Source organism: Nelumbo nucifera, chromosome 8 (genome assembly GCF_055504915.1).
Source record: "Nelumbo nucifera cultivar China Antique chromosome 8, China Antique-T2T, whole genome shotgun sequence".
Lineage (NCBI taxonomy): Eukaryota > Viridiplantae > Streptophyta > Magnoliopsida > Proteales > Nelumbonaceae > Nelumbo > Nelumbo nucifera.
Genome location: NC_142656.1, coordinates 41,815,194 through 41,834,097, shown reverse-complemented (window position 1 = coordinate 41,834,097; position 18,904 = coordinate 41,815,194). Strand labels below are relative to the sequence as shown.

Below are 18,904 nucleotides of genomic sequence, written 5' to 3'. Positions count from 1 at the left end.
GATAATAGGTTTTCTAAAACATTTATTTTAAAATTTAGGTTTATATTTTTTATTAATATTATGTTTAATATTTTTTGGGCATTTTTTTTGAATTTTCTGACATTTTTTTTATTTTCAGGTTTTTTTTTTGTATTTTTCGCCTTGCTTCAAAAAGGCATGTGCCTTGCCTAGCTTCCCAGTTTCCTGTAGTATGTCCAATACCTACTTTCCTTAGAGACAAATATCCCATATATGGATCTTGCAACCTCAATCCACAAAAAATACTTCAACTCATCTAGGTCCTTAATTTTAAATTCTTGTTGTAATGACTTCTTAAGTGCATCAATCTCACTCAGACCATTCCTTGTAACAGCTATATCATCCACATATACAATCAGCACCAACACAGGTCCTCCCTTCTTTACAAAGAGAGTATGATCTGTCTAAGTATGTAAATATCCAAAACAGATTAATGCCCCTCTAAATTTGTCGAACCATGCTCTAGGTGACTACTTCAAACCATATAAAGACTTCTTTAGTCTACATTCCCTCACCAACATCATTATAAAAACCAATGAACCAGATTATGTTACGAAATAATTGTTTAGGGGCATTATGGGTTTTATTTCTTGCTTTGTTTGAGTGTATTTAGTTGTTCTTTTTTCTCTTGATCAATAATGAGTAACTTTCATTAAAAACAATGAGAATTAAATACGGAAAAAAGAGAAGATAAGCTCTTGTAAGTCTCCCACCAAAAGTCAAGAAAAGACAAGATTACAAGTGAGCCCAAAACAAAGAATCCCTATTCACCCCCTATTTAGTTAACCCATCAACAAAGGAGTAAGCACTTCTTTTTACACAATTCACTTTAACTTCAATGCCCTTGTGTCAGTAACAATGAAACTTTATTAATGATATAAAATCAGGATTACAAAGGGAGGGAGATAAAAAGTCTTAACTCCAGCTACCCAAGAAACTTTCTGATCATGCAGTGATTACAAAACAGCCCAAAATAATGTGTCTCTATTTACCCCTTGCCTAGCTAGACCATCAGCCAATGCATTTGCACTTCTCTTTATCCATGTACATTGAATTTCCATGTCTTTGGTTAGCCACTTATACTTCCTCTTTTCATTGCTGTATTTCCACATCATAGCACTATCCTCTTTTAGCCATTTCACCACAGTTTCAGAATCACCTTCTATAACCACCTTTTTTATATTCATTTCCTCAAGTGTATTTTTTATGGGAAGGGATTTGCGAGGAAGGTAGGGGAAAGAAGTTCCACTTGGTAAATTGGGGAAGAATTTGTAGACCAAAGGAGAAAGGTGGGTTGGGTTTTAGGAGAATGAAGATTTTCAACAAGGCCTTGGTAGAGAAGAGGTTATGGAGATTTGGGTTAGGGTGGGAGGAAATTTCATTATGGAGAAGAGTGGTGGTGGGTAAGTTTGGGATGGTGAGGTTTAGGTGGGAATCCAAGGAAGGTCTGGAGCTCAGATGTCTAACAAGCTTCTCAATTGGAGATGGAGCAAGAATCAAGTTTTGGGAGGACGACAGGTGCAGGGCAGGCAAGCTAATGTGAACTTAGACAAAGATTATATACGTTATCGGAGAATGAAATCTCCAAAAGTCAGTGTTATGAAAGGAGGGGTGAACAGTTGATATGGTGTCCAAAGTTTAGAAGGCCTTTGCTGGATAGGGAAGTGGAGGACTGTATATCCCTACTGGAGAAACTAGAGGAAGTGAAGATCTCAGCTCAGTTAAGGGATGAACTTTGGTGGAAAGAGTGCTCAAATGGGAGGTTTTCTGTCAAATCATGCTATTTGGCTCTTCTCAGAGATAGTTCAGATCCAAATCAGGTAGATGCTGTTTGGGGAATCCTGGTTCCTCCAAGGGTTGAAGTGTTTGCTTGGCTTGTGGCCATGGACAGCATATTAACTGCAGATCATCTAAAATCTAGGGGCTTTAGTATGGCCACTATTTGTTTCCTCTATAAAGAACAGGAGGAAATTGTTGGTTATCTATTCTTCTCATGCAAGATAGTTGGGTTTTTATGGAGAATATTTACTTCTATGTTCGGGTACTCAAACTTTTAGCTAGAATCTACTGCAGAAATTTTTTCTACATGGCCAAAGTTAAGAGGTAGCAAGAAAGCAAGGTTACTCTGGAGCTTTATCCCATTTGCAATTTGTTGGAACATATGGAAGGAAAGAAATAAAAGAATTTCTGAGGACAAATATTGGAATCTAGACAAGAATGTGGCAGCACAGCAATTCAGTTGCACACTGGGTTCTATTAACCCCAGAATTTAATCAAGTCTCTAGGGAAGAATTGGGTGACAGATTCAGAGATATTTTGGGTGTTCAACCTTGTAATTTGGATAGTTTACTTAATTCTGTTCCCTAGTAGTTCTGCTAGATTGTATTATTTTCTTTTCTTACTCAATGAATTTTCATTTTATCATCAAATAAAACTTCCTCTTCTCATTCTGTTCCCTAGCCTTTTGTAATGTTCAACTCTTTTGCTCTTTGTACTCCTAAGGCTGCCATAATCTCAGCCCGAAGAGAATCACCCACTCCAATTGGTCCAGGAAAAATAGCAGTTACAATACCTTCCTCATTCCTTAGTACACCCCCAATACCTTAAGTTCCTGGATCTCCAACACCACTCCCATCAAAATTCAACTTGAAGAAACCACTAGGAGGAAAAGTCCAAGTGAGTAAAAAGATCTCCTTAGCTAGCTGAACTTGCAATTTCCTTCCAATTTCTATGCAATTCATCAATTGGAAAGTCTTTAAACAGTTCCAGAGACGTGAGCCAGTGCACCACTCTAAAGTGAATCACCTCTAGAATGTTTTGTAAACTTCTCTCTCATTCTGAGAAGACTCTTAAGTTCCTTTCTTCCCAAATGGTTCAACAAACCACAGTCCTAACACATCTCCACATGATTCTTCCTCTTTTCTTTAGCCAATTGGACAAAGTAGGGGAAAAGAGACTTTGTACATACGGTGAAGGAGTCCACTGTCCACCTGCACCAAAACAAAGAACACCACTCCCAAATACAATTAGCAAAAGGCTAGGCGATTAGTAAGTGGTAACCATTGTCACCATCAACCTTGCAGAGAACACAACAATGAGGAGATAAGAAACTATTAGGTCTCTTTCTCTAAAGCAAATCACATGTGTTGATTCTTTCCAGGAGTTCTTCCCAACAAAAGCTCCCAACCATAGGTGGAATAGGGTTTACACAAAACTTCCTTAACAGGGAATGACTGCCTAAGAATATCAGTCAATTGAGTTAAGGCTTTAATGAAGGAGGCACAAGTGAAAATGCCAGAGGCCAAAAGAGTCCAAACCCTACTATCAGGTTTTGTGGGATCTAAATACCCCATCAAGGATGCATAATAGGGTCATGGAACTATTTAACTGAGTCCCAAATGGCTCTTCTTAAGCCTAAATTCCACACAAACCCTGAACTTACATGTGAAGGCACCAAAAAAGTGGAAATAGGCTCATTCTTCAAATTAGACAAGGCAAACATGGATGGAAATTGTTCCTTTAAGAGGGAATCCCCAACCAAGACTTGTTCCCAAAATTTAATAAGGTTACCATAGTGCAAATCATACCTGATCCAAGGCAAGAAAAGAGGCAGAATAGCTTGGATGGCTTTCCAAGGAGAAGCTCTTGTAGTCCTAGCTAGAATTCTAGCATCCCACCCATTATCCGCAAGCCCATGAATACTATCCACCATCTTGGTCCACAACTTTTCCTTCTCAAAGGGGAATCTCTATAAGCACTTCCCCAAAAGGGCCAAATTCCTCTTTTGAATATTCCCTAGGTCAAAACCTCTATACCTCTTACTTCTACTGACCAATTCCCACCTAACCCTATGGTTAAGGCTGCAAGTTGGGCCGGGTTGGCCCGAACCCAGCCCAAAAAAGTTGGATTGGGTTGGGCCGGGTTGATGTTCGGGTTAGGGTTTCAGGTGGGGTTAGGGTTGACCCCTTAGCCAACCCGAACCCAACTCTATAGTACATGTCATATATAAATATATGTTATATGTAATATATAACATACATTGATTTGTTTAGATGCATGATATTTGTATAGCCCCCACCACATATGTATTTCTTTTAAGATAATCACTTCACTTAATCCTAATCAGAAAGACTAAACCCTTAATAACATTATTTTATGTTTTTTGAAAATTTTATTCTTCATCTCCTCTATGTTGTTTGCTGCCTAAGAAAGATCTATCGTAAGTCATAACTCATAATAAACTATAGTCATTTCTAACACTTGTTTTCTGAATTCTGTACTAAAAGAACAAAAAAAAAATAACGTCAACAAACAAATACTAATGAAACATAGGATTAATATATGTAGTGAAAGTTGAGCTAAGATCTAAAATCGAGAAATTTTATGAGGTTTTAAAGGATGGGAAGAAGGTTGGGTTGGGCTCGGGCTCGGGCTCAACCTGAGCCCAACCCAACCTGAAATTGACTTTTGGTTGGATTGGTTTGGATTGGGTTAGGGTTGAAGGAATTTAGTTAGGGTTAGGGTTAGGATTGGGTTGGTCGGGTTGAAGGTCGGGTTGGGTTAGGGTTAGGGTTAGGGTTAGGGTTTATAACTTAGGGTTGGGCTAGGGTTGGCCTCAACCCGACCTAACCCGGTCCGACTTGCAGCCCTACCTATGGTCCTTTTTCTCCTCCCCCAGCTCCCAAAGAAAATCTCTCATTAATTTTTCCAATCGCCTAGTTATCCCCTCTAAAACTTTGAAAACTGACAAAAAGTAGACTAGCAAGTTGGCTAATGCGGATTCAATCAATGTGACTCTTCCCCCAAGAGATAGGTAACCTCTCTTCCAAGAAGCAAGTCTCTTTTCAAATCTTTCTACAACCAGGTCCCCAAAAATTTCTTTTCATATGGTTATCTCCTAGGGGCAATCCTAAATACTTCAATGGCCAATTAGACACTGCACACCATAGGATACATGCATACTCTACCACCTCCCCCTTCAAATTTATTCCTACTATATATATTTTTCAAAATTCCTACTACTTATATTGTCCATTTTTTAAGTGTGAAAGTTGTGAATTAGCATTGTAGAACAAGTTTTATTTTGAGTAAATAAAAGAAGCAATTCTTTTAAAATTGCAAATGCTTGGAGCTTTATCATATTCCTTCTATTGGGGGTTATATTTATAGATGATTTATCCAAATTCTCCTAGTTATATCTTATGCATTCTCAACAATAAAAATAAAAAAATAAATAATCTTGTGCATTCTTGTGATGAGGTTCCCACACTAACTAGTTATTTTCATGAGATGATTCTTACACAGCTTAGTACTAGGATCAAAATTTTCAGCTCAGATAATGTAAAGTGTTTTTCACAAAACCTTTATCCTATTACCTACTTGAATATTGTGGTATACATTAAAGTACATGTTCTTACATTTCACAACATGATGGAGGTACTAGAGGGAAAGAACAAGCACATCATGGAGGTGGAAGAGTATTATGTTAAATGCATGTGCTCCCATAAAATCCTAGGGGGATTCTACAAGGATCATCGTCCATGCCTTATCCCAACCATGTGGGGTCAGCTACATGAATCCTAGTTCACCAATCCGTTCTATTTAAAGCCATGTCCACTATTAAATTATTAGTGTTTAAATCATTTCTTACTACTTCTAACCATATGGGGTCAGCTCTTCTAACCCAAATCACTTCTTCTAACTAGCACGGTTGGTGGTCTTCTATGCACGTGCCCAAACCATCTTAGTCTACTCTCTCTCATTTTATCACCTATTGGAGCTACTCCTAGGTTCCTACAGATAACTTCATTCGTAATCCTATCCTTTTTAGTTTTTCCACTCATTCATGTTAGCATTCACATTTCTGCCACATTCATTTTTCGAACATGTTTCTTGACTGCCCAACACTGCTCCATACAACATAGCAGGCCTTACAACTGTTTTATAGAACTTTCCTTTTATAATCTAAGTGATATTTGCCTATTACATGAAAGTCCAGATGCAACCCTCCATTTTGCCCATCATGCTCTAATTCTTTGGGTGGCATCCTCCCCAATCTCTCCCTTGTATTGAATTATTGAACCAAGGTACAAGAAATGGTCACATTGAGTCATCTCTTGGTCTCCACTCCTAAATGTATGTTGATTTACACTTCTATCACTACTAAATTTTCATTATTAATAGAGTTCCTTCTCAAGTTGTAAGGAAGAAAATACATTTTAGTCTTTTACATCCCCATGATATGGTTTTGCTTGCACATATCAAGGGTTTACATTAACTTGCTTTGCTCATAATATTAGAACCTTGTTGGTATAAATTTGATCCTAAGGATACCTAGTGTATCTTTCTCCAATATACACAAAATCAGAAGAAGTATTAGTATTATGATCCTTTAGATAGCTCCTAGTATGTTAAAATGGATGTAACCTTCTTTGAGGATGTGTCATACTATCCTAGTGTTTCTTCTCAAGGGAAGTATGGTGAGAAACATGTGTTTACTCTAGATATTCCATTGCTCTTCCAATTTTTAATTCAGGACATCTTTATGAGTAGTTTTATCTCCTACTCCATAGGAGTTATAAGTGTATCAATGGTGTAAAAAAGTTTATTCTAATCCTATGATTATGCCTTAGCTAATCACACTCAATTTAAGAATACAAAATCAACTATGCAGTCTCCTACTATTTTTTATTTTCAGATTCCTAATGCCCTATGAAAAGGCAAAAGCCACTTCTACAACTCATTGTATATCCAAGTATCTGTCCTATCACTTGCTATCACCTATCCATTGTGCTTTTCTTGATTCTATTTTCTCTGTTTTGATTCCAAGACTGTGCAGGAAACTCTTGCTTGAGCGAAGGGATGTGATGCAAGTACAGATGGATTCCCTTTTACTGGTAGTTTGTCAACTTAGTAGAAGTCAAGGAACCAACAGGCTGTAGATGGGTGTTTATATTGAAATATAAAGAAAATGGCACTATTGAGAGGTGTAAGGCATGACTGATAGCAATACTTGAGCAATATGATATTGATTATTTAGAGAAATTTGATCCAATAGCTAAGATGAGTTCTATTGAAGTATCATTGTGTCTTGCTGCCTCCTATTATTAGCCTCTTTTTCAACTTGATGCAAAGAATGCATTTTTTATGAAGAATTACATAAAGTCTACATGGGATTAACTCCAAGGAAAAATAAGGAGTTAGGAGCATGCAGATAAAAAAGATCACTATATGGACTAAAATAGTCATTTAAGGCATGGTCTGATAGGTTAAGGGGCTTTGGGGAGATTTAGATAGACTCACAGTTGAATTACACTCTTTTCTCTTAAAAGAAGTGGTGCTTCATTGACCATTTTGATTGTGTATAGGGGTGTCAATTGGACTGGATTTGGTCCAATCTGATCCAGTCCAATGTGAGTCCATTACAAATGGACCAGGTCCAATCCAATGAATATTTTGGAGCATTTTTGGACCGGTCTAATTCAATGTCTGGACCGTCCAATCTGTTCAAATTCGTTTTAATTTAGATTGGTTTCAACCCAAATCTCGTCCATTGACACCTATACTCTTATCTTATTTCAATGGACCAGATATTGGCTTAATCCAACCCAATCCGATATAAATTTATTATGGACGGACCAGAACCAAATCAATTTAATAAATATTTTGAACCGGATTGGTCCAATCCAATGTCTTGTCAGTCCATCCAATCCGTCCAAATTGATTTTGGACTGGATGGGATCCAGTCCAAAACCGGTCCATTGACACTCTTAATTGTGTATGTGGATGATACAGTGGTGTGGTGACTAAAAATAACACTTCTAAGATTGATAGCCTCAAACAACTTATCCAAAAATATATATATTAATAATCTCATTCAATTTCTAAATGAAGAGTTTGAGATTAAAGATCTTAAATAGCCCAGGTATTTATTTGGAAATTGAGGTAGCTAGTAGCTAGTAGGCCCAAGGATAGTATGTTATTATCTTTATATCTCGGAGGAAATATGCACTTTGATTTGCTTCAAGTGACAAGGTGGGGGTTAAAACTATTGATACACCAATTAATCAGAACCACAAGTCAAATGTAGGAGAAATGCTGAAAGATGGAACTATACACCAAATATTGGTGAGGTGATTGCTTTATCTTTATATTACCCAACCTAATATAACTTATATGATTGGCATTATCAATCAGCAAATGCATGTTCCTATTCCTAAGAGTACTCATCTAGCTACAGCAAAAAGAATTCAATCTTATTTGAAAGGTTGCCCTAGTAAAGGTAGATGTTCTACTTCTGGTTATTGTGCTTTGGTTGGAAGAAATCTAGCATCATGGAAGAAGAGCACAAAACAAAGTGTAGTAACTCATTCCAGTACAGAAGCTAAGCCATGGCACATGGTGCTTTTGAAGTTGTGGCTGGAATAACTCATGGGAGAATTAGGTGTTTCCTTTGAGGATCCCTTGATAGTATTGTGATAACAAGCAGAAACAAATATTGTTCAACAAACAACTATTAACACACATATATATGCCAAGTAGCTATAAATATTGTTCATAGTTCTATACAGCATGAGAGAACCATATTGAGGTGGACAGGAATTTTATTTGTGAATATGATTGGGCTATAACCATGTTAACAAATCATTTCCTTAAAAGAAAAATAAGAATTCAAAATACTAAAATGTAACTTCAACAGGCATAGTAAGCTCCTAAACTCAAACAACCTATGATTAAGCATGGTTTCAAAGTGCCCCAAATACCATTAAGCTGTCAAATACATGTTAACAAATCATTTCCTTAAAAGAAAAATAATAATTCAAAATACTAAAATGTAACTTCAACAGGCATAGTAAGCTCCTAAACTCAAACAATATGATTAAGCATGGTTTCAAAGTGCCCCAAATACCATTAAGCTGTCAAATACTTGCTTCAAAACATACAGATAAAACCAACCAAATGTGGACAATGTGCCACACTATAATACCAGTAACACTTGGTTCCTAGAGAAATAAACTTGGAGCAAATTCCTATCAAACATTATATACATACCAATGGATTTGTATGTATTTGTATCATCAGTTAATTGTCGCAGTTCCTCCAATGTAAGGAAAGCGCGTTTCTTTTCTCCTTCCTTGTTACGCATCTGGTTCTGTACCTGAAATGAAAGATTTGATAAGAATGAATTCAAAATAGCTGGTTCAGTTTAGATTACCATTACTGTTACTGTATTGATATCATTAACCCACATAAAGAATGAAAGCTTTCTTTTCTGTGATACTATCATTCTTGTCAGTTAAAGACTAGATGTTTGTGCTCCATTCTAGCTCATTGACCAAATGAATGAATTTTGTTATTGTACATCCAACAAAGAAAATATCTACAGAATGTGAAGAGAGAATATATAACCAAGTAATAAATTGAACGCCTATCAACAAAGGCATATGAAAAAGACCCTACCTATGCAAGAAATCCTAAATTCTTGAAGCTCCAGAATTATAAATGCATTCAATCTACTACAAAGATTGAACCAGGGAAGTGCAAATCCACTTTCTTCTTGGTCTGAGACCATCAAAACCAGCCCTCAACCGCATTATCCATGGAGATCAAGCACAAAAGAACCCTCTCCAGACAGTTCTATCTACTCACATCAACACCTAAAAATTTTGTTGAGAGCAATCTATTGTTTTGTTTATTTGACCTAGGTATTATTTTTTTCTTATTATTACTTGAATTGGGTAGTTTGGGAAGTTTATTGTTTACATAATCAGGGGTGTACTTGTAAATTCAACTTTATGTGCTAATCTATACATAGAGACCTCACAGCTGGGAGAACTGGTTTATCTCTTCAATTCAGCAGGTTCTTTTCTTCCCCTAACCTGCTCTTGTTCCTCTCTTTCTTTACTGCTTTCTCCTTTCTTATCTCTTATATTTTCTACTATATTCACTCATTTAGTTCTGAGTCTTCTGACAACATACTAGAGATTTCTGCTATTATACTAGAAATCTCTACATGGTATCAGAGAAGGGTTCATACCCAACAAGCTCTTCTTTCTGCGATCCGGCTTTCTCTTCAAGGGTAAGATCTGTGACTTGTGATCTGATTTTCTCTTCAAGGATAGTATATGTAACCTGAACCTAGACCTTGATCATTCACTCAGAAGAGATTTGAAAAGCCAATCAGATCTAGTTGGTTCTCAGAACAGTCTGAGATGATTTCATCCATCACCACAGGCATTTATAGTTGTCAGTGATGTGTTTCCCTCTATTGGATCATACGGAGAGGAAGTATGGAATTCATTGTGCAATGGTGAATTAGCTGTGAGGCATGGTATCCACAATATGTAATGTGACTGGTTATTTGTGAGGTGAAGTGAGAATTACTAGTGAACAGAATTAGTGCAATATGAAGTTACTTTGGTCTTGGTGCATTGAGTAATATCTGTGGTACAGATTGGTTCAAACATTTTATAATCATGCTACCCACTGACCTGATGCACATTCAAATGAAATCCATCAAGTTAAATGGAAGTAAGTAAGTAACCATGCTGTGTGCAAAGTCATTGAAGTTTTCCTCACTGCCAAGAGTAAAATGAAGTACTTGACCACTAAGAAACCAGATTCAGAGAGTTCGAACTAAGATGGTCAGCCTATGATGAACTTAATATCTATCAACCTATAACATCAGATAATATTGTGATGGCACAAAGAAAAGACATTTATGTGGTGAACATTTTATCAGGAATAAAGTCTGAATTTGAACTACTCCAGGCTCATATCTTGGCAGCACAAAAATGTCACCTCTAGAAAAGGTTTTCTATTGACTTCAATAAGCCAGATTGCCTGGTATGATTCCAGATCTACACCTAGAACAGACCGTTCTGTTCTTGCTACTTCTGTCAGTTCATGTCAAAGGGATCATGATGCTTTAGAGGAAGCTGCGGTGTCATGGTAAAACTGTACCACCAGGTGGTGTGAGGTGACATTGGTGCTGGTCGTGGTCATAGAAGAACCACAAATACAAGCTTTTAAACCCATTGTGGCTTGGAAGGACACATTATTGGTTATTATACAGATCCATATGGAGTTCATTTTTGTAGGCATCATAATCATGAAAGCCACATGATTGAGTATAGTCAGGTGCTCGAGACAATGAAGTTATGCTAATCAGGTTCATTTTTGTAGGCATTGTATCATGACAGCCATACGATTGAGTATAATCAGGTGCTCAAGAGAAAATGAAGTATGCTAATCAGGTTTCATTTCATGATGATCATGCCATCTGTCGCTCAGTTACCAACTCCATCCACAGCCAGAAATTATACAGTGATCATTCCTATAGAAGAATATGCTAGACTGATAGTGGCAAAACAGCATTCCTCTTCTACCTCCTGAGTAAATGATTACACAACAAGTACCCGCTAACCTTTACACTTGATTCAGCCTACTATCTACTTCTTCTCAAACAATTACTCTTGCCAATGGCTCATCCTCTCATGTATCTAGTGTTGGACATGTTAATCCCACTCCTAAACTACCATTGTCTTCAGCTCTTTATGTGTGTTAGCATAGGGGTATTTCTGTCTTTATACCTAGATTAATGTTGTTGATCTGTAATGTTGTGTTGGAACTAGTGCTCCTAACTTAAATAAGGGCACATATGTCTTTTCAATCATTTTTAATAATATAAGTTCTGTCTGGCCGACTAGGAGAAGGTTATGTTGAGACTTCCAGTTCGAACCAGAATTTCCCTTTCTCTCTCTCTTTCTTCCACCTTTCTACCTCTTTCTACCTAACCGATCTCAAACGGATAGAATTCTAAGGCAGGCCAACACATAACATGGTATCAGAGCTGATTGAATCTGCCTAGATTTCTATTCTCTGTGCACCCTATCTAGGGTTTCTCCTTTTTTTTCTGCATTCGGTTGGAGATAAGGGAAAGGGCTGAAAAGGAGTGATCGCCCTCTTCCCTTGGAGGTTTCTATGCCTCTAGTCAGGTCGTGTGTGGTCGGTTGCTGTGGTTTCTAAGATCGCCCTCCCCTAATCGATGAAGAATAGAGGGCCGATCTGTGTGGTGCAGTGGCTGTCGTGTGTGGACTGATTTCCTGCTCGTGTGGTTGTTACTTCAGTGATAAGGTAAGAGATCTCAGTGCACGATATCTGTTATGGATCAAATAGGAAGTGTGTTTCAGACCATATGCTAGGGTTTCAGACAGTAATGTGCTAGGGTTTATGCTGGTTTTGTGTATTTCAAAGGAAGAGTTATGATCATATAGTGGTGAGATTTCATGTAGTCGTAGGAGTAGGGTTTGTGGTGTAAAGAGCACACTTTTCAGCAACAAGTGCTGAAACCAGTGTGACAGGTGTGATCTAGTTGTGTGCAGTGTGCAGAATTCAGTGGTAATAGAATTCAGCAAGTGTGCAGAATCGGTGATAACATAATGGGAGATAACAATGATTGTAAACCTAGTGTGGTGGTGCCTACAGACTACCTAAATGTTCAGATGACCTCCATTAAACTAAATGGAGAAAATTATGTGCCTTGGGCTAAATCCGTCGAAGTCTTTCTGAAGGCAAAGAAGAAGGTAAAACACATAAGAGAGGAGAAACCCTCCACTGACTCTCACGAGTATGAAGATTGGGAGCAAGAGGATGCTTAGATCATCACATGGTTGTGGAATAGTATGGAACCCAGGATTAGTGTAAACTTCATGTTTCTTGACACTGCCAAAGATGTGTGGGACCATGCGAAGAAATTGTATTCGAGTCAAGACAATACAACCAGAGTGTATCAGCTGTATCAAGACTACTTTAACCTGCAACAGGGCAATCAGAGTCTTGAGGAGTACTATGCCAACATGAGAAACATACGTAATGAGTTGAATGTCTATCACCCTTTCACCTCTGATGTCAAGATTCAGCAACAACAGAGAGAACGGCTTGACGTGACTAGATTTTTGGTGGGGCTGAAGTCTAAATATGAACCAGTACGGGCTCAAATATTAGGAGGATCAGCTCTTCCCTCTTAGAAGAGGTATTTGCTCGACTCCGGAGGATTTCTATCGGATCTACTGAGAACTCTAATATCTCAGATAGATCTGCCTTTGTTGTATCGAGAGGCCGTGGTACTAGAGGTGGAGCTAGGGGAGCTCAGTCTGGTCGTGGTAATGGTAGTGGTTCTGTGTATGGCCGAAGTGGCAATGGTGGGCCTACTTATAATCGTGGTGGTGGTCGTACTGGGGGCAGAGATTCACGAGGAGCCCGTGGTAGAAGACGTGGCTCAGGCCCGAGGAAGTGCACTCATTGTGGTATGGATGGACATACCATCAACTATTGTTATGATCTACATGGTCCACCCTTAACCTGGGCCAATCATGCCACGACCGGTGACTCAAGCTCCAGCTTTAGACAGGAGAATCATTCATCTGATCAGATACCTCCTACACCCACAGATGATCCCGTGAAGGAGATGGTGAGTGTTCCCCGTGATGAATATGAGAGGTTTATCAAATCACAGCAGAACACGACGACTTTCGCTCACTCAGGTATGGCTTGTCTGGCATCCACACCCAATCCCTGGATCATTGACTCTGGAGCCTCCGATCACATGACTAGAACTCCATGTGTGTTTTATTCCTTATCTCATTGCTCAACATCACAATCTGTCACCCTTGCTAATGGTTCCACATCCTCAATTTGTGGTGTTGGTAATGTTGACCTAGATCCTGTATCCCCCTCCTAAGTTTTGTATGTTCCTAAATTGCCTTTTAATCCTATGTCTGTTAGTAAGCTGACCAAATCACTTAACTGCTCCATTACCTTTTATCCTTCTATGTGTGTTTTTCAAGATCTCAAGACGGGGATGAAGATTGGTGGAGGGCATGAAGCTGGTGGACTGTATTATCTTGACGGTGGTGGTGGTGGTAGAACTTCAACAGCTCTCCAGTCATCCCTTTCTCCTCTCCAGTGGCACTGCTGATTTGATCATCTGTCGCTAAAAGTCTTGAAGTCTTTGGTTCCGTCCTTGAGTCAGCTTTTTGTTTTGGATTGTGAGTCGTGTCAGTTTGGGAAACACCATCGTGTTCCCTTTAGTTCTAGGGTTGATAACCGTGTATCGAATCCTTTTTCTTTAATTCATTCAGATGTTTGGGGTCCATATAAAGTGATGTCGTATAATGGATACAGATATTTTGTCATTTTTGTAGATGATTTTTCAAGGATAACGTGGCTCTATCTAATGAAAGAAAGAAGTGAATCGTTTACCATTTTTCAGAGATTTTATGCTGAGATTCGTAACCAGTTTGGTACCCACATCAAAGTTTTCCGTTCTGATAATGGTCGCGAATATTTATCCTCATCATTTCAGGAACACCTAGACCAACACGGCATTATACATCAGACCTCATGTACCTACACCCCACAACAAAACGGGGTGGCTGAGAGAAATAATCGCCATCTCCTGGAAACAGCAAGATCCCTCATGCATCACATGCACGTTCCCAAACCCTTTTGGAGTGATGCAGTGCTTACCTCGTGCTTTCTGATTAATCGGATGCCCATGTTCATCCTTGATGGTCATTCTCCGTTTCAGGTCTTATTTCCCGCCTTGTCTCTGTTTCCTCTTACGCCAAGGGTATTTGGGTGTGTCTGCTTCGTCCATAATCTGGGTCCCGGGAATGACAAGTTCGATGCCCGTTCTCTTAAGTGCATCTTCCTTGGCTATTCTCGGACCCAGAAAGGGTATAGGTGTTACCATCCTAGTTCTCGACGGTCCTTTATGTGTGTTGATGTCACCTTTTTTGAGTCTACTCCGTTCTTTTTGGGGTCCGGTGATGCTTCTTCCTCCTCATCACCTCCTCCTCTTCCACTTTTTTTTCTTTGGTCAATAACACTTTCATTAATTCATCAATAGAAGATTTACAAAAGGAAGACAAACATGCTTATCTTCCAAGAGCAACAAAGAATCTCAAGAAAAGGAAAAGAGAAAGAGAAAAGAAAGAAAACACACTAAAGTTACAGCTTGGCCCAAAAAAGTGAATCCCTTTCTGCCCCTTGTTTAGCTAAACCGTCAGCCAGGGAATTAGCCGATCTTTTAACCCAACGTATCTTAACCTCCATCTCCCACACCAGCCACTTGAATTTCCTCCTCTCATTATTGTACTTCCATAAGCCATTGTGATCTTTAAGCAGCCACCCTATCACCACCTCTAAATCCCCTTCAATTAAGAGTTTCCTGATGTTCAACTCCTTAGCTTTTTGGATTCCTTCCATAACTGCAAAGATCTCAGCTCTAAGGGAGTCACCCACTCCAATTGGGCCTGAGAGCATGGCAGAAATGACCCCATTTTCATCCCTAAAAACACCCCCAATCCCCAATTGTCCCGGATTTCCCCTGCTACACCCATCAAAGTTTAATTTCACGAATCCACTAGGTGGAGGGGTCCAAGCCACACTCATTACTGACTTAGTTTGTGTGCAACTTGCAATTTCACCACACTTCCCCAACATGTCATCCACAGTGTAATCTGTTAAAAGCCCCAAAGATTTCAGCCACTGTACTGACCTAATATGAATGATAGCCCTCAGATCTGCTGCTCCTCTCTGAGCTTCTGAGAATATCCTGGAATTTCTTTCTTCCCAAAGTGTCCAACATACCGCAGCCCTTAGTCCTCTCCACATTGTCCTTCCCCTTTTTATCCGCCACCTGAAAAAAGAAGGGGAAAAAAGGCTTGCAAGTCTGATGGGGGGTTCCAACAACAACCAAATAGGGACAAAGTCCATTCCCAAATTGAACTCGCAAAATGGCAAGACACCAGTAGGTGAAAACCAGTCTCCCTATCCGCTTTACAAAGAACACACCACTGAGGTGACAAACAAGTATTGGGTCTCTTCTTTTGGAGTAAAGCACCAGTGTTGATTCTTTCCAGATAGGCTTCCCAACAAAAACTACCAACCCTAGGAGGTATTGCTCTGCACCAAACCTCATCAACAGGAAAAGGAGGGGAGGTAGGACTGGTGGACTGACTTGAGACTTTGAAGAAAGAAGCACAAGTAAAAATGCCATTGGGAGAAGGTGTCCAAATTCTAGAGTCCGCCCTAGTGGGGTCTAAGACAACGTTATCAAGAATTGCAATAAGGCTCAAAATAATGTCAAAGTCTGAGTCCCTCAAATCCCTTCTTAGACCCAATCCCAGAAATGGAAGAGGACGGGGTGGTAAAAGACGAGATTGGCTCATTTTTCAAATCAGAAAGAGCAAACAGAGAAGGAAACTGATCCTTTAGAGGGCACTCCCAACCCAGATTTGTTCCCAAAATTTTATGGAGTTACCGGAATTCAAATCATACCTGATATTAGGGGAGAAAACTGGTAATAGGTCATGAATGGCTTTCCAAGGAGAATTGCTTGTGGTCCTAACTCTGATTCCAGCGTCCCATCCATTATGCTCCAGCCCATGAATACTTGCCACTATTCTAGCCCAAAACTTCTCCTTCTCCAATGGGAATCTCCACAACCACTTTCCCAACAGTCATATTCCTTCTCCTAATATTCCCAAGCCCCAAGCCACCACAAGTTTTACTCCTACAAACTATCTCCCAGCTCACTCTATGATCCCTCTTTTCCTCTCCCAGTTCCCACAGGAAATCTCTCATTAACTTCTCCAATCTATTAGCAACCTTCACTGGGATTTTAAACACCGACAGGAAAAAGATAGGTAAATTAGCAAGCGTGGCCTTAATAAGAGTAATTCTCCCACCAAGAGAGAAGTAGTTCTTTTTCCATGACACTAGTCTTTTTTTGAACATTTCCACCACCGGGTTCCAAAAGCTCTCTCTCATGGGATTATCCCCTAAAGGCAACCCTAAGTAGTTCAAAGGCCAGCCCGAGACTTCACAGCCCAATACTTCAGCACTCTCCCTGATCTCTCCCTCCTCCATATTCACCCCCACAACACAACTTTTCTCAAGGTTAACTTTCAAGTTGGATATTTGCTCAAACAGTTGTATCACCGACTTCAAAATCCTAATAAAGCTCACATTACCACCTTTACAAAAAAGAATCGTGTCGTCAGCAAACTGCAAGTGAGTAAGAGGGGTTTCCGCCCTCCCAACTCTCCAGCCTCTAATGAGCACCCTAGAATCTGCTCTGTGAATCAATTTCCCCAAAACCTCCGCAATTAGAATGAACAAGAAAGGAGAAAGGGGGTCTCCTTGTCTTATACCCCTACTGGCTGGAAAGAAGTCTACCACTGTCCCATTCACTAGAACTGAGTAATGACAATTCCGGACACAACCCATGATCCACTTACACAATCTAGCCCCGAACCCAAATTTATTCAAAACTTTCCTCAAAAATTCACAGTCCACCAAGTCATAAGCCTTTTCCAAATCCAACTTACAAACCACTACCTTCTTCTTATCCCTCTTAAAGTTCTCCACACTCTCATTAGCAATTAAAATCTGATCAGTGATTTGTCTTCCATTCACAAAAACTCCTTGGTAGTGTGCAATGATATCTGGCAAGACCTTCTTCAGCCTCAAAGACAACACTTTTGCAACGATCTTATACAAGCTATTAACCAAGCTAATTGGCCTAAAATCCTTCGGGTGGGAAGCATCTTTCTTTTTTGGAATTAAGGCTATAAATGTGGAATTCACACCTGGATTGACAATTCCTCTCCTGTAAAACTCCTCAAATACCTGCAAAAGATCATCTTTCAAAATGTCCCAACAGTCCTGATAAAAACCCATTGTGAACCTATCTGGCCCTGGGGCTTTTGTTCTATCCATAGAAAATACAGTCTCCTTGATCTCTTCTAAACTAAAGCTTCTCTCCAACCTTCCCCTGTTCTCCACTCCTACATCTGGCCAGTCCAAACCTTCTACCCACACCCTTCTACACACAGGCCTTCTTAGGATAGATTTGAAGTGCTCCACACAAGCCCCAGCAATCTCCTCTTGATGCACTAGCTCAACTCCATCTACTACCAATTTGGAGATCAGGTTCTTCCTTCTCCTGCCTTCTGCTAGAGAGTGGAAAAACCTAATGTTTCTGTCCCCCTCTTGCACCCATTTACACCGAGATTTTTGCCTCCAACTAATTTCCTCCTTGTGCAGGCAATCCTCTAACTGTCTTCTTAAATCTCTCCTGAGCTCAATGTCTTCCTCTCCAACTTCTCCCCTTTCTTCTTTAGAGTCAAGGCTTTCAATCTTATCCAGCAGATCTCCCTTTCTTTTTTCTATCCTCCCAAACTCCACCAAATTCCACTCCTTGATTTTTGCTTTCAAAAATTGAAGTTTCTTATGGAATTTCATCCCCTCCCATTCTACCAATGGATTACACTCAAACCACCACTCCCTCACTTTGTTGTTAAACCCTGGGTGGAGTAACCACATATTTTCAAATCTAAAGGGGGTAGGACCTCCATGCCTTCTTTCCTCCTTACATAACACTATGGGCCAATGATCGGAGGTCACCCTTGGAGGAGCTCTAGAAGCCAAGGTTCCCCAATGGACTTCCCAATCCAGAGAGAACAGGAATCCATCCAATTTAGAGCAAATGGGTCTAGATTGGAGATTTGACCAAGTAAATGTCTTACGAGCTAAGGGCATCTCTTTAAGCTCAAAGTCCTCCACAAAGCTGTTAAACTTCCTCATACTTTTTGTCACTCTCTGGTTAATCTTATTGGATTCCTCCGAGAATCTAATCACATTGAAGTCCCCACCCAAGCACCAGGGCCCATCCCACAACCCTCTAACATCCGTCAATTCCTCTCACAACTCCTTTCTCTTTCTGTAGTCATTCGGTCCGTAAACATTTGTGAGAACCCACGTAAAATCACCCTCACGCTGCTTAAACTTCACGGAAACCGAGAACTTTCCGATCAAC

The 18,904-nt window shown here is 39.5% G+C and overlaps 1 protein-coding gene across 1 annotated transcript in view; it reads right to left on the bottom strand.

The window, feature by feature from the left end:
- The window catches only part of PFD1 (PREFOLDIN 1), a 47,725-nt gene that overhangs the window by 8,424 nt on the left and 20,397 nt on the right, over nt 1-18,904 (bottom strand). Inside the window, exon 3 of the mRNA XM_010247821.3 lies at nt 9,070-9,175. Coding sequence (XP_010246123.1) covers nt 9,070-9,175 — 106 coding nt within the window. The remainder of the gene's footprint in view (nt 1-9,069; nt 9,176-18,904) is intronic.